This window comes from Hetaerina americana, unplaced genomic scaffold (genome assembly GCF_022747635.1).
Source record: "Hetaerina americana unplaced genomic scaffold, ioHetAmer1.1.p SCAF_8, whole genome shotgun sequence".
Lineage (NCBI taxonomy): Eukaryota > Metazoa > Arthropoda > Insecta > Odonata > Calopterygidae > Hetaerina > Hetaerina americana.
Genome location: NW_027287427.1, coordinates 9,910,773 through 9,926,379, shown reverse-complemented (window position 1 = coordinate 9,926,379; position 15,607 = coordinate 9,910,773). Strand labels below are relative to the sequence as shown.

The 15,607-nt window shown below is 37.7% G+C and overlaps 1 protein-coding gene across 1 annotated transcript; it reads left to right on the top strand.

Moving 5' to 3' along the window:
• Positions 1-306: 306 nt before the first annotated feature.
• LOC139697693 (farnesol dehydrogenase-like) lies at positions 307-13,973 on the top strand. Its single transcript, XM_071596512.1, has 6 exons — positions 307-554; positions 2,042-2,210; positions 7,831-7,963; positions 10,744-10,879; positions 12,613-12,762; positions 13,789-13,973. The coding sequence occupies exons 1-6, from the start codon at positions 423-425 to the stop codon at positions 13,828-13,830; spliced, it is 762 nt and encodes a 253-aa protein (XP_071452613.1). The 5' UTR covers positions 307-422; the 3' UTR covers positions 13,831-13,973.
• The last annotated feature ends 1,634 nt before the right edge of the window (positions 13,974-15,607 follow it).

Sequence of the window (15,607 nt, the reverse complement as noted above, 5' to 3'; positions counted from 1 at the left end):
GGACCGTTCCAGTCTCGGAGGGCGAGAGTGATGTGGGGCAGGGAGAGCTGGGGAGGGGGGAGAGGGCGAAGAGAGTTGGGGGTGGCGGAGGGAATTACATCTGCTCAAATAACTCGAACGCCTACTACTGGGCGCATCATCAACCACGGAGGTTTTTCTTGCACACACACAGGCGTGCCCCATGGGAGGGGGGGCACCGCTGACCTTGGAAAGCCCAGGCCAGAGTCACGTGACCGCGGGAGTTCTCTGCGCTGATGAGGAGAGAAAAAAGGCGGGAGGAGACTCGGACGGTCAAGATACTTCTTCCCCTTCCCTCCAACTCTCGCCCTCCCCCACCCGACCTCACTTTTCTACAGTCCCTGGTGCGCTATTGACAGAGAAGTCCCACCCTCTCCTCTCGCTTGAGCCGAGCAAGGAAGACAATGGAGCGTTGGGTCGGTAAAGTCGCTGTGGTGACGGGTGCCAGTGCAGGGATTGGTGCGGCGATTGTCGAGGCCTTGGTGCGCCATGGGATGATCGTGGTGGGCCTGGCCCGAAGGGAGGAAATCATACAGGTCTGTAACTACGCCCCTCTCTCCTCATTCCCATGCTGCTGTGTCCATAAAATCAATCCGACCCATCAATTTGTCTTCAATTTCTATCCGAGGCGATGTGTTTGGACATGAGATTATTGAAATACATTCCTGTGCAGTTCTCCAAGACATTGCTCTTAATAATTCCATTTAGCTGTTTTTCTCGCCAATAGCTTTCTCGGCGTGGTGATCCGTTAAAAGGGTTGAAGTTGCACTCGGAACAATTATTTGGTGTTGTTGAGTGTTGGCATTTCACTCTCGATAGGCTTAATAAATAACTTATCATTAAGGGTAATTTCAATTAGTGTACTTGTCTTTAGATGGGGCTAAAATTGCACCCATAGAAGTAGTTTGAAGGGAGACGACCGACAGCTGAGGTCCTTTGCACCATTAGGAATGATGGGAATGGAGAAAGGGTGGAGAGAAACCCGGCGTCGGCATTAGCATTCTCTTAACGAAAGATGCCAAGGGGTCTGCAGGATAAAGCCCCATCCGACTGATGGCTTATTCACTCAAAGTGCCCTCCACAAAGCACCTCAAGTAGGGATCGAGATACCACTGAAAAATATCTATCATCTCCAGGATTCGAAACCGGGCCCTCTACATGGGAGGCCAGCACATTAGCCAGCGCAATTGTAACCATATAGCACTGATATATGGATACAATTGCGGTGGCTAATGCGGTGTGGATACAAGTTCGGTGCAATCCCTTAGTCTATACTCATATCATGAAACAACATTGGTAGGGGCACTGCAGAATTGTATCTAAAATTTTTGTAAAGTGCTTTGATTTTTCAAGAGAATCTACCATCTGTGGGTTCTCCTCACTTGTATTTGTAAGAAACAGGTATCTTGCACTAGATTTTTATCCACAAGTGATCTTAGTTGTTGGTGGGTTCTCCAAAAACCACTACCAGATTTTTTCATTGATTTTTCAATTCCAACTAGAGGGGAATGTAACGCTTAATGAATGCCTGGAGCACCTGCCTTACCCACTATGATACATCGCGAAAGCAAATAAAGTGAAGGTGGAAGAATTTTGTGCAAAAAAATCTATCAAGTTCACTTCAGATGTCACAATCAGCATTTTTTTTCCTAAATTGCAAGAGGGGAGAGGATATGCCATTTTACTATCATCATTTGGGATGTTTCATTGAAAAATATCAATACATTCTGCCATCCCTTGCTCATTGAGTTTTAATCATTATTAGCTACTTGATAATATCATTAGGATACTTTTGAGTCTTGTTCATCACGCTGCCATTAAATAATTTCAAGCTCAGAGATAGTACTGACGATTATTATTTGTCACAGATGCCCACATTTAATCTTATAATGTGGTAATTTGATACTTCTGCAATAAAATATGTTCCTCCTTGAACTTGTTGAAATGGTAATACCATTAATTAATACTTAGGAGGCAGAGATTCAGCAAAAAGGAAATAATTCTGCAAATTACTCATTTGTAGGATATGGCCAAAAAACTCTCTGGAGAAAAGGGCAAGCTTTACGCACTTAAGGCAGATGTTTCGGATGAGGCACAAGTTGCCAATGCATTCCAGTGGGTGAAGGAGAACCTAAAGACATTGCATGTGCTGGTCAACAATGCTGGTGTATTGGGGGACATACCAATGACAGGTAACCTTATCCAAAACACAGGAAGAACCTGATTAAAACCTTTACAATACCAAGTTAAACAAAAATGTGTTAGAAATATTGCCAAGAAACAGTTAACAAAATAATAATTGATTTAAGTAATTATATATATATACATATATATATTATTATTATTATTATTATCAAGTAAACTACCGCTTAAGTTAGGTTTTTGGATGGACACAACTACCAAATAAATATTTTGTGACTCCTAACAAAACAAAATACAATCCAGCAACCTACTTTACATGAAGTCCCTCTTCATCTCTGAGTACCTCCTTCATCCCGTCCAACATCCTTATCCTGTTCCTGTCCTTTACGCGTTTGCCTAACATTCTCCCTTCTATTACAGTCTTCAACATCCCACTGCCAATCAAAACGCCCTTCACCCATTTTTCCTGCCTCCTTAGGATTTCTCCCAACAAACCCCTCTCTTTGCCCGCCCTACCAAGTACTTCCTCATTTGTTTTCTTCTCTGTCCATTTCACCTTCTCCATTCTTCCCCATACCTACATTTCAAAAGCCTCCAGTCTACGTCTATCCTCCTGCTTCAATGACCATGTTTCTGCACCGTACATAGCTACGCTCCATATTAGAGTTTTGACGAGTCTTTTCTTAACATCCTTACTCAACATCCCTGTCATCAACTCCCTCCATCTTTTGAAAGCCTCTATTCCTAGTGTGATTTTTCTCCTTGCATCCATGTTACTTCGACCAAAACATTGAGTTGGTCCAAAACACTTCCGAGATATGTAAGCCATTCTACCTGTTCTAGTTTTTGCCCACCTATTAAAATGTTTAGCTTTGCCTTTTTTTCTGGAAAGTCCCATAACCTTTGTTTTATTAATTTAGATTCTCATCCCATATCTATCGCACTGAATTTCCAATTCACTCAGCAATGCTTGCAACCCCTTGGCTGACTGACAAACTAAAGCTTGGTCATCAGCGAACCTAACTCATTTCACAAATTTCCCACTAACTTTTATTCTTACCTCCAGTTCTTCCCATGCCTCCTTAATCATTTCCCCTGTATACAGGTTGAACAGCAACGGTGATAATGGGCAACCCTGCCATACACCCCTTCCTAACACTGCCCATCCTGACTCCCCGTTTCCCACCCGCACCTGAGCAGTCTGAGACATGTACAGGTTGCGGATTAGCCTCCTTTCCCTCCAGTCTATTCCTATTTTCTGCAATATACTCATTAGTTTTTCCCAGTTCACTCTATCAAAAGCTTTTTCAAAATCTATGAAGCAGGCAAATAACTCCTGGTTGTATTCTATATTCCTCACGATTAATAATCTCATTACTGCAATGGCATTATGCGTACCTCTCCCCTTCCTAAACCCAAACTGCTCATCCTCTAAGTAATCATTTGCCTTGCTGTTCATCCTTTTGTTAATGATCCTGAGAACCACTTTAGCCACTTATTTTTCTGTAGTCCTCACATGATATAGCCTTTACGTTTTTCAGAAAAAGAACTAACACTGGTCTCACAGTCTTCCAGCCGTATTCCTTCCTCATAGATGCTATGAATCAGTCCATATGGACTCTTCCTCCCACATTTTCCAAAATCTTTTTGTAGTTCTGCAGAAATTTTTCTACCCCCACGGTCTTATTTGATTTCATCTCCCTTAATTCCCTTTCTATCTCATAGTCCAGTATGTCTAGACCTAAGCTATCTTCCTCTAGTCATGTTCCTTTTCTATGTCTAACTTTGTTGGTCCTTACTATACAGTTCTTATATATATTCCTTCCATCTCTCTTAGATCTTTCCTGTGTCAACTATTATCTTACCCGCCTTATCTCTAACTGTTAGCATAGATTTTCCCTTCCTACTCCCTGATAGTGATTTGACCTTACTGTATATGGCACCAATTTTGCCCTTTGTCTGCAAACTTTCCACATCTTCACACCACATCTTCCACCATGCTTCTTTTGCTTTATTTGTTACCCGCCTCAATTTATTGTTTAACTCTTTGTGCTTCATTTTGCCTAACTCTGTGTTTACATTCTTCCATTTTCCTCTCTCATCCATATTTGCAATCATCTCATCCATGATTCACGGTTTCCTTGTCCTTTTTCCGTTAACGGTTCCAATAGTGTCTTTTGCGGCTTTAGATAACTCTTTCTTGATACATTCCCATTTTTCTTTGACAGTACTCAGCTCTTTACTGTCCTCCATGGTTTTCTCTACAGCCTGCTGGTACTCCTTCCTCATCAATCCATTTAATGCTTCTATATTCCATTTCCTAACCCTCCGCCCCTGCCTTATCCTTTTGAAACGGACGCTACATTTCATAACAACTAAATTGTGGTCAGAGTCTGCATCCGCTCCTGGGAATCTGTGTGAATTTATCACACAGTTCCTAACCCTGTGTCTAACTAGAATTTAATCTAGCTGATACCTTTCTGAGTCACCTGGCATTTTCCATGTATATCTGCACCTTTTGTGGTGTCTAAACCAAGTGTTGATGATGACTAACCCCTGTCTCCTGCAGAACTCAACTGCTTTCTCCCCACGGTCATTCCGCGTGCCTAAACCATAGTCCCCCACCTCATCACCATCTCTTGCTTTGCTTACCGTTGCATTCCAATCCCCCATCGCTATAAAATGTTTTCCTGCAGTAACACATGCGAATATGTCCTCTAACTGATCGTATATCCTGTCGACCTCTTCCTCTATATGGTCACTCGGTGACATGTATACCTGAACAATGGCCAAGTTCGTTGGTTCTGCTTTTATCTCTACTAGTAATATTCTATCCATTGCTTGTTCCATGTTGACTGCGCTTCTTTCTACGTCTTTATTTAATATTATGGCAGCCCGTTGTTGGCTCCACTTTATATTACTCCATAACTATCACTCCAGTAATCTCTGCTTTCCTTCCATCTCACTTGGCAGAGACGTAAAATGTTTATAATTCCTCTTTCCATCTCTTGCTTTTAACAAATAGCATAAAGAAGTGAGGTCTAAATTCATTTTTCATTCATTGATTTTATCTAAATCTTGACCATCTTACTTTCAATTCTAATTACCTCTCCCAAGACCCCTAGAGCCAGCAACCCCCATCCCACATCCCAACTCGGCACACATAGTCAATCTCTTGTCCATAACACTCTATAAAAGTATGCTTTCATTACTCACTAAAGGCCTCTCCTTCTCCCCATTCTGAGAATCAAACATGTTAGCATCATTACTGATACTCTTAATTTCAGCCATAATCTACACTTGCTTGCTTATTTGAGTCCTTAAAGCCACCAAAAAACCTTTCCACTTATAGGCACATGCCCTCAGACTTTCAAATAAGGCATCATAATCATATGGATGAAAGGTCAAGGGTCACTCTACCAGAAGAAAATCCTCCCTCCCCGTTCCCAATCAAATAGGACCCAAAGAATGCCCTTCATCCACAGTTACTTCAATTCCCAAGACTTCTACTTGCTACCCAAACTGCAGGATATGAAACAAATAATCTGGATGTCAAATTATCTCCAGCATTAACATACCCACCACATACACACCACACCCTTACATTAATAGACTGATACCTGCCACTCATAGACACATCCCTCCCCTCATTCATCCTTATGATGGACTATACACCTCATGGACTAAAGATCAACAGGATCATTTTAATGGATCCCAGTAACTATGGGGCATGACTCCTTTAACCATTTATCATACCTGCCAGCAGGAGAGGTATGGCCTCCACAGTCATCATCACATGAAATCCTTACAAAGCGAAAGTAGCAGCACAGAAGATGACTGAAATAGTTAGAATAGGAACTTGGAATGTTAGGATGATGCTAAGGACAGGAAAGTTATAAAATGCATATAAAGCTAGATATGGAGAGAGGAAATATTGGTATTTTGCATATGTACGAGGTGAAATTAAAGGATAGCAAAGATTACAGGAGTGATAGTTATAGAGTAATATACAGTGGAAGGGAAGAGAATCAGAGAGAGGTGGTAATAATATTGAACAAAAATTTAGGAAGAAGGTTGGTAATTAGTAAATTAGATTATTAGTAAATATTATGAGTAGAAGTAAAAACTGAACCAACAAACATGATAATTGTTCAGGTCTACATGCCACTAAGCAATCATAATGAAGAAAAAGTGCATAGACTATATGCTCAGTTAGAGGGCATAAACATGAATGTCCCTGGAGAGAACTATTTGATAATGACCAGGGATTGAAATGCGATGATAGCCAAAGAAAGAGAGGGCAGTAAGGTTGGGGAATAGTTTAGGAATAAGAAATGACCGTGGGGAGTAAGCAATATAATTCAGCAGGATAGGTGGCTTTTTGACACCACTTAAGGCATGGGTATGCATGGAAAATGCCTGGAGATTCAGGAAGATTTCAGTTAGACTATATTATGGCTAGGCACAATTTAGGAACAGCATGATTAATTTGCACAGCTTTCCAGAAGCAGGTGTAGATTCCAATTATAATTTAGAAATAATGAAGTGTAACATCAGATTCAAAAGGATGAAACAGGGAAAATGGTTAAGATATTGAAATATAGAACATTGACCAGAACAAAAGAAAGTATTATCAGTACGCTGTAGAGAAAATAATGAGTGAGAAAAGGGAGCTGTTAACTTTAGAAGAAAAAATAGGAACAGATCAAAATAGGGATATTGAAACCACAAACAAAACTACTGGAAAACTAGATGGGAAAAGGGAAGGAAACTATGGATTACAAATGAGATGAATGGAAAGATGTATTAGACAAGGAAACGTAAAAATGTAGACATAGCTAGGTGAAGGTACATGGAGTTGAATAATAAATGGAGGTACAAATAGAGTGAAAGAAGTATGGAGTAAGACAATTCATGGATATGGAAAGTTAACACATGAAGGGTGTAATTGATGTGCTATACAGGAAGGTTAAAATCCTGTTAATGAGTTAAAAGGAAAAATCTCTGATAAGGTTCAGAAATAAGTCAGGAAAAATATTAGTTGAACCAGAGAAGATTTAAGGGAGATGGAAGGAAAGTATAGAGGAACCAGTTGGTAAGGTGTTAGGCCAGCTAGCTTAAGCCTAGAAAGAGAATATGATGTAGATGAGGATTGCTTAGGTCAAGGCTTACTCAATGGCACGATAGGGCATTAAGGAGAATGAAATCAAATAAGGTCATGGGGGTACACAACATTCCTGCAGAACTTCTATAAGGTTTAGGAAAATTTGGGTGAAAGAGTTTTCATGGACTAATTCATAGCATTTATGAGAGAGAACTTTGGCCAAGAGGCTTTGTCAGATTAGTGTTAGTTCCTATTCCAAAAATGGTAAAGGTGGCAGAATACAAGGACAAGAGAACAATAAATTTGATTTTGCTCATAGATAAAGTGGTTCTCAGGATCACCAACAAGAGGATGCAGAAAAAGGCAAATGATTACCTAGGCTATGGGTTCAGGAAAGGGAGAGGCACGTGTGATGCCATTGCAGTAATGAGGTAACTAATAGAAAAGAATATAGAATGCAATCAAGAATAAATAATTTATGTATAATTATTAATGTTCACTTTTGGTTTTGATGTTACTTAGCCCAATCTTTTCTCTTCCTGATATATTCTATTTTTGTCTTATAGAGCCTATTGATTCAATGGTGTTCAGAAGAATCTTCGATGTGAATGTTATTGGTTTATCCTTATGCACAAGTGAAGGCCTTAGGCTTATGAGGGAGAAGGGAGTGGATGATGGCCATATTATCCACATTAATAGGTAAGGTGAAAGCCATTATTGGGTGCCTCATTCTATCATTTATAGGAAACCTCAAGTTGATGATAATGCCACAACACTTGAAAAATGCAACTCTATTTTGGGCAACAATGATGCATTGGACATTAAAGCAGTGGAAAGGTCGGGGAGCCAGGTTCTGACCCCATATTATCACCAAGAGCAGCTGACTTTTAAACCTTAATTTGGGCCATTTGATGCCCTGGTCTATTCAGACTTCTGACTAATTGACTACATAGGTGTCTTAAAAAAGTTGCAGATTTTCCATTTAAATTTTGTGTGCCTCGCATCAACTATTGAAATTCTATAAGGTTACTCCTTTAAAAATTATCATTAATTTAATGGATGATTGTACAGTATCAGCAAGGTATTTTTTAGCGGTAGTAATTTTTGGAGTAGAGTCTGGTACATCCAGTAAACTTTCACCAATCTGAACCCACTTAATCCAGACACCCACTTAGTGTAGACTGAGTGACCATGGCCTTGTGGCATGGTGGTTCCTTAAAAAATGGTTGCTCTATAATATTTTGCTTGAAAGTTTCTCTGGATATGAGTGAACACCATTTTTAATTTCATCATTTTTCCACTTATATTGTACATTTTGAATTACCAGTACTGCATGAAGCAAATCATTTATTCAACAAAATAGTGCATGCTGCATTTTTGCAATAGATTTGTTTATGATAGATGACCACTTCTTTTAATTTACTCTTGTAACTTCCCGAAGCATACACCTCTTCATTTAGAGTTCTTCTGGCTATAAAATGGGCCGACAAAAATGGTATCAGAAAAGGGTGGCTCCAACTGAAAATACATAATTTGAACATTTGTAGACAAGGTGAAGCTTCTTGATATGAAGGAAATGGGACCATGCTGCTATTATGGTTCATGATTTGGTATAGATAAAAAAACTCTGTTTCATTTTAAAATGAAGGAGGAAAAAAATCAAGGTATCTGCTCCCAAATTTGATGTTGAAGCCCAAAACATCAATCGGAAACCTTGGTTAACACACTATGGTTACCAGAAGATGAAAAGTTAGAATGAGCCTTCTGCAGAGAAGATTAGAAAAAGTAAAATGGACGGAAAATATACAAAATAGAAAGCAACTAGAGTAACAAAAATTCAACAAATAGATATAAAATAAGCAGTGTGCAGAATGCACACTAAGAATCAAAATATTAACACATCAATAAAATATCATTTGTAAACAAATGAAATCAGTTCAATTTATTTGTTTGCATAAAAGTGAGATCAATATGGTTGCAGCAGATAGAAATTCCAAGACAAAGAATATGCGTTAGTTAGTACAAACAAGAGAAATCAAATGATAATACATAATTAGCCATTAAGTGAACAATTGGAATATATACTGAGTGCAAATAGGAGAAAAGTACATAGCACTAAATATTGGGCCATCGATGAGAAGATGTTTCCCAGAGATATTTCCACAGAGCCCTTTAACACAAGAAATTATTCCAAAGTTTTTGATATATTTGGGAGAGCATTCCATATTTTGCAAGATCTTATATGCAAAGACTATTGGTAATTTTCATATGGGGTATTTCTAGGTTGCTGTTATTCCTCATCTACTTAAATTTTTGAGTTGGTTTACACCATGTGATTCATAAAAATAGTTTGGTTCCTTGACTTTAATATTTTATGCATAAATATACTCATTTGAAACTGTTTCTTCAGAGAAATTTTTAGCCACTTGTACTGACTTTAGTCCCAAAAGGTCACCCAAAGTTTTAGCAACAAAAGTATTAATCACTGAGGTGATCAAATGCAGCACAATGAGGCCATGATTCTTCTTAGGTGACTGGTGAAAGTGTGATAGAGAGCATAAGGGGACAACTGAGAGATGGGTGATGTAAAGTGAGTGTAATAACTTTGAGAGTTGGTAGAGCAAGGACTTCAGGGAGAGTAAAAGAATTTAGGCATGTGTATTAGATCACTGTTACAGGTGGTGTGGGCTGTGTGTATGAAGGGAGAAGCAGGGAAGATATCAATGCATTAGAAAAATTACTATTGATTGCAGAATGGAGGTTTTTAGGTCTTGAACAGTTCTGTGGATGGACAAAGGGGGCAAGGGTGGACATGATCACACTGAAGGAAGAATTTATGCAGGTAAGGAACATAGTGGCAGATGGTGGAAAGATTAAGAAGGCACTCAAGGAGTTGTAAATTACTGGGACAAGCATTAGACCGAATGAGTGGGGAGCAGTAGTATTAGAGTAAGGGAAGCATGCAACCAGAGAAGGCAATTAATATAAAAATTCACACTACAGTATTCTCATTAACAGTGGACAGAACTACTAGGACCGATTTTAATATCATATATACTTAGACAATAGGTAACAATAATAAATCCATAAAAAAGCTCAAGTAACAGCAGGGAATGCTCACAGCTGCTGGTTTCTCTCATATCTGGTAGGAACACTCACTTCCAACAAACATGCTGTTTACCGCTCCAACGATGCCAGGCCAGGAAGGGAAGAAGGTGTTTGCAATTCCTTCTGCTCTACAGTGTCACCATGCAAGTGACAGCATTGAGCAAGAGCATTCTGGTTTTGAAGGCTTGACCTGAAAAGTATGCTCCTTACCTCATGATTTGAACTAACCCACTCTACCCTATTTCAAGTGAATGCAATTTATAATAGATTGGCGAATGGAAACATTTTCTGAATATTGCATAGGAGAAGAGTGAGTTAGTTATCCAAGTCAAAGCAAAACCTCTTGATTATTAGCAAAAATTATTTTTCAGCATTTCTGGCCATTCAATTCACCCAACCCCAGGGACAGGAGGAATACCATATATAGCATCCAAGCACTGTGTAACCGTTCTTACAGAAGGCCTTCGAAGAGAATTAGTGGAAAGAGGATCTAAAATACGTGTCACTGTGAGTGTTGATATAAGTTACTTTTCTTGTCCTAAACTTATTGGTATAAGTTAGAAATTCTTTGCTGTGATGAGATGATGTTACTTTATAAATATTTTTTTTATTTTCTGCATTTTCTATTGCAATATCAATCATAAAATTGAAAAAGTAATATTTTTAGTCCCAGATCACACATTTTTTAGTACCACAGACCAATGTAGAAACTTAAACTTCTCATGCCAAAAGTGACACAGGTCATTCAGCTCCTGCATGGACAATAATTAAAATAATTACAAATAATAATATTTTGGTAAGATAATTTTTTTATTGGCAAAATAGTTAATTTTCTACCTTAAAAAGCATATTTTTGCAATATATTTAGCAGAATATTTTATGCCTTTTGTGAGGTATATTTTTCTAATGCTCTGAATTTTATTAAAATATCCCTGGCATTTCTCATTAATACTACTTAGAAAGTAGGTGGCACTAAAATTGATCAATACTAATTTGCTTTTCTGTTAACATTTCTTTTTTAAAGTGCTATAGCAACAGTATGACCATCTCACTTATCTACAAATAGAGGTGGTGTTGAATATGCTTTTGTTTACATGATATTTTAGGATTAGTTCTGTCAATAAAACATACAGGGTATATTTTTTAATGGTTTCACTGAGTGCATCGGATGAAACAAACTGATTTCAAAGAGCTATTAGCCCAATTAAGCCCAATGAAGGGAATATACATGTCTATCCATGTACTCTCCCCCTGACAGGAAGAGCAGGAGCATATTAATTGACAAGGTTCATAGATACAGTATTAAACCATGAAAAACTATTAATTTTGAAGCATTTATCAAGTGGCCACACCATAAAAGGTCTTGAAATTGTAATAACTACCTGAATTCGTCCTGTCATTTCCTATGAATTCGTTCTAAATTCAAAACTAAAATCACAAACATTTATTACTGCAGGGAACTCACACAAGAGATGGCACATGCATGTTTTCTCCTTCTTAAATCAAATTAATGGGACGATCAGGACCAGGGATGATCCTAGGGGAATATTTTCTGTTTAAATAAATTTGAAAATCAAATTACTTATATGCCGAACACTACTAAGGAATTCTTGCGGTTCCCATATCATCAAACTATTTACTGCAGGGTGGATTGAAATCTCTAAATTGGTACAATTTATTATTAATTATCATATGTGAAAAAAGGTCAATCTTTAAAGATTTTCTTGATCTGTTGCTATGGTACATAGTTATAACCCCTCATTATGAAGATAATGGTACATGAAAAAAGCCACTTATCCCACTTTTAAGGATTAAAATGGCACAGGCTTCAGAAAGTGCCAAATAATACTGGAAAAAAGCCATACTTCTTCCAGATCTATGATGTAATGAATTCCTGAATGAAAACAGGTCTTCATGGAGGGATTCTGTTCATTTATGTTCTATGCTATTGCTGATGATTCCCGTTAAAACTTCAATGCATGAATCACCAGGATTATTGCTTAAAATTTTTTACATTTATTGGTATTGCATTAATAGGTAATAACTTTCTCTAGGCCAAATGTTTTATTTGTATCGTAGTGGGCAAGTTTAGCTATATGCAGTGCATTGTTATTCATGTCATGCAAATGTCCCTTACTTAAATCTAGTGAAAGGAATGCATCATGGTCCATCAATGATGCTCCTGGCCAAGATTGAATAATGTCCACTTATTCAACTTTTTATTGCCAATTTTTGGATAGAGCATCAGTCCAGGAGTTGTGAAAACAGAGATTTTTGCAGTGAGCAATGACAGAAGAGCCTCAACAATTTTCCAAAACAACCCTTCTTTGGATCCCAAAGATATTGCAGATGCATTGATTTATGCACTTGGAGCACCACCTAATGTTCAGGTAGGTAACAAATGTATTATTAGCCTTGGGCCAAAGTTATCAAGGAAACAACTTGTCCTACCCTGGTAAGGGATTCCTCATTAATGTTATTCAGTGGAAATCAATTTTCATAGAAAAATTTCAAATTAGGGAAAAATATGGGAAGCATGAGCACACTTCATCTTTGAAACAATGTAGAGAGGGTTACATTGCTCTAGGACTATGTAAGCTCTTCCCTAGATCAGTCAAATTTTATTGATATATTCCTTAGCACCTTTTTACTGCATCAAAAATTTAATTTTAAGATCAATTGCTGTAAAATTTATCTTATTTTTATGAATTTAATTTTCAGTGAGACTCCTGTGATAGTTGCCTAATTTTGAAGCATTTTTTTTCCACCCATATTCTTGTCAATCTCATGAATATTATTCCCAGTTGTTGTTCTTGTTGTTGAGCAAATTAAGTCATAACTCAAAAATCTCCAAGCCTACTCTAAACAGCGAAGCCTCACAAATCCATATATGGCTAATTCAGACTCGTACACATACTATATAACCCAGGGTCTGGGTGTGTAGTGCGGCTGGCTTACTAAGAAGTTGCAAGAGGCCGTACAGCCCAAAAATATACTTAGCATGCAAGTCCCTATTAATGTGATAAAAATCACTATGTATCAATAACTATTCCAATCATGAATTAGAAATTATTAATAAATATTGCTACCAAAAGAATAGTACAAATTTTCATCTAAACATCGCACATTTTGCATATGAAAGACATCTATTTGAAACAGACGTCAAATTCTTTCCATGTGATTTTGTGACTCACAATATATATATATATAGGTATTTATGATACTGCTTCTTGTGGCAGACAAAGTGAAGTAACTTTTCACAACAGTACAAAAGTAGGGCAGCAGTAAAACAATGTAACTTTGAGCATGAAACAAGGTGAAGTTTCTTCATAAATTGGATGCAAATGTTCCCGATGCGAGGATCCATGTTCTGTCAATGTTTTTGTGATTTATTAGAATTTTTCTTATGTTTTCAGATCCATGATATAATCATCAAACCTGTTGGAGAGAAGATATAGATACAAACAGGTTTTATTACTATACAATTATACCTGTATAATTATCAAGAGCCATTTTCAAGCTAGCATTTGATAATGTAACAAGAATTATAAGTTTGCAATATTGCTTTAACTCATTTAGACACTGTAAATCTAGAATTAAGGTCAATAAACAACTAATTGAAAAAATAATTTCTTAAATTGTTTTCATACCAAAAGGACTGTCTTGTGTAGGTGTTAACTGAACCAAATTTCAATCTTTGAGCCATCCATGTCGTCTGCCCTAATCCAATTGGTGGCCAGATTTATAAAATCACTACAAAAAAGAAAAAAACAGTTGGTCCACCAAATACCCAGAAATGAAAAGTAGGATCAGAATTAAATATTCCATTAAATTTAGGTTTGCCACATCTGTTGCCTTATCCTCTCTGACCACCTGAATTTTGAGAAATGGGGTTTCAACATTCAGTGCCACATGAACATAAATAACAATCAGATATTTTCCAACTCATCTCGATTCATTTAATTCATAAATTTTAAACTCAATTCTGGTGCCACCTACCCTTTAAATTACCTGGCATGAGGGTCCCTGCCAAGAGTAATTACGGTACTTAGCATTAATTTGATCAATCTATGGGTCATTGGTATGTGCCATCCTTACCATCATGTCGAAGTTGTAGTCCATGAGGAGGGATCTACCTACATGACGGACACAAGTATTAGCAGAATGAAGTCTGATAACAATGGCACTTAGCATAATGAGGTGGGGAGATGAGTCTGATATCAGTAGAGACAAATCACCATCCACTGTACCAAATCCTTCCACATCTGAGCCAAACAGCAGCAGAAAATAAGGCATTAATGAGGATGACAGCCATTAGAATAGGGGTATATGTTATGAAATTGCCGAGGACAGTCCACAAATTAGGTGTGTGCGAAATGAAATCGTAAGATAATATTAGTTAAAGGAGCAATAATTTCAGTGTGATTAGAAGTGTATGGGAGGAAGACCGGCTAGTGGAAGTCAAAGTACTGAACAGAAAGAAGAGAGTAGAAGTATGATAATATGTGCATCTCATTATTTTAGCATGCTATCACTATCATTCTCCATAAGATTATCTTCCTCTGTGGCACAGATAATTACCATGGGTCTTACCAGACCTATTGGACCAGAGCTGTCTCCAAATTATCCAAATAGCATCAGAAACTGCTCATACATCAGGTGCAATTGTATTGATGGTGATAAAATTATTGCTTGTTCTTGATGTTGATCATGTGTGTATGTAATGAAGATCAATAATCATGTTTAAAATGATTGATTTTATTGAGATTAAAGCAGGTGCAATAGATTTAGTTGCACTATTATGTGTTTAGTTGGTCATGCTAGTTCCAGGGAGGAGGTATTGTATATGATCAATAGATCAGTGGCTTCCACCAGTGTGCCATTGCATTTGAAGTGCTCTCCAAATGGCATCCCAAGTAGGGATTGAGACACCTCTGGAAAACCTTCCTATCTCTGGGATTTGAACTCTGAGCCCTCAGGGTGGGAAGTCAGTATGTTAGCCACCACACCATCTCGATCACCTAAAGAAAATATTTGGAAAGATTCCTTGAGGAAAACAGAAGTGATGGCAATTGGAATTCAGTGGCGAAGCAAGCAAGAGATGAGATCGATATTAGAGGATTAAGATTTAGGAACAATAAATGATCACGATGAGAAAATTAAAGTTTTGTAATAAATATGGTTTAACATGAATTAAAAACCTGTTCAACTATTACTTAAGTAGTGGTTGCATTG

Bases quoted from the DNA above. Each gene is read 5' to 3' on its own strand.
- LOC139697693 (XM_071596512.1), top strand. From the start codon at position 423: ATGGAGCGTTGGGTCGGTAAAGTCGCTGTGGTGACGGGTGCCAGTGCA. The intron at 2,211-7,830 runs GTAACCTTATCC...TTTGTCTTATAG, and splicing joins GGGGGACATACCAATGACAG to AGCCTATTGATTCAATGGTG. The intron at 10,880-12,612 runs GTGAGTGTTGAT...ATTTTTGGATAG, and splicing joins GATCTAAAATACGTGTCACT to AGCATCAGTCCAGGAGTTGT.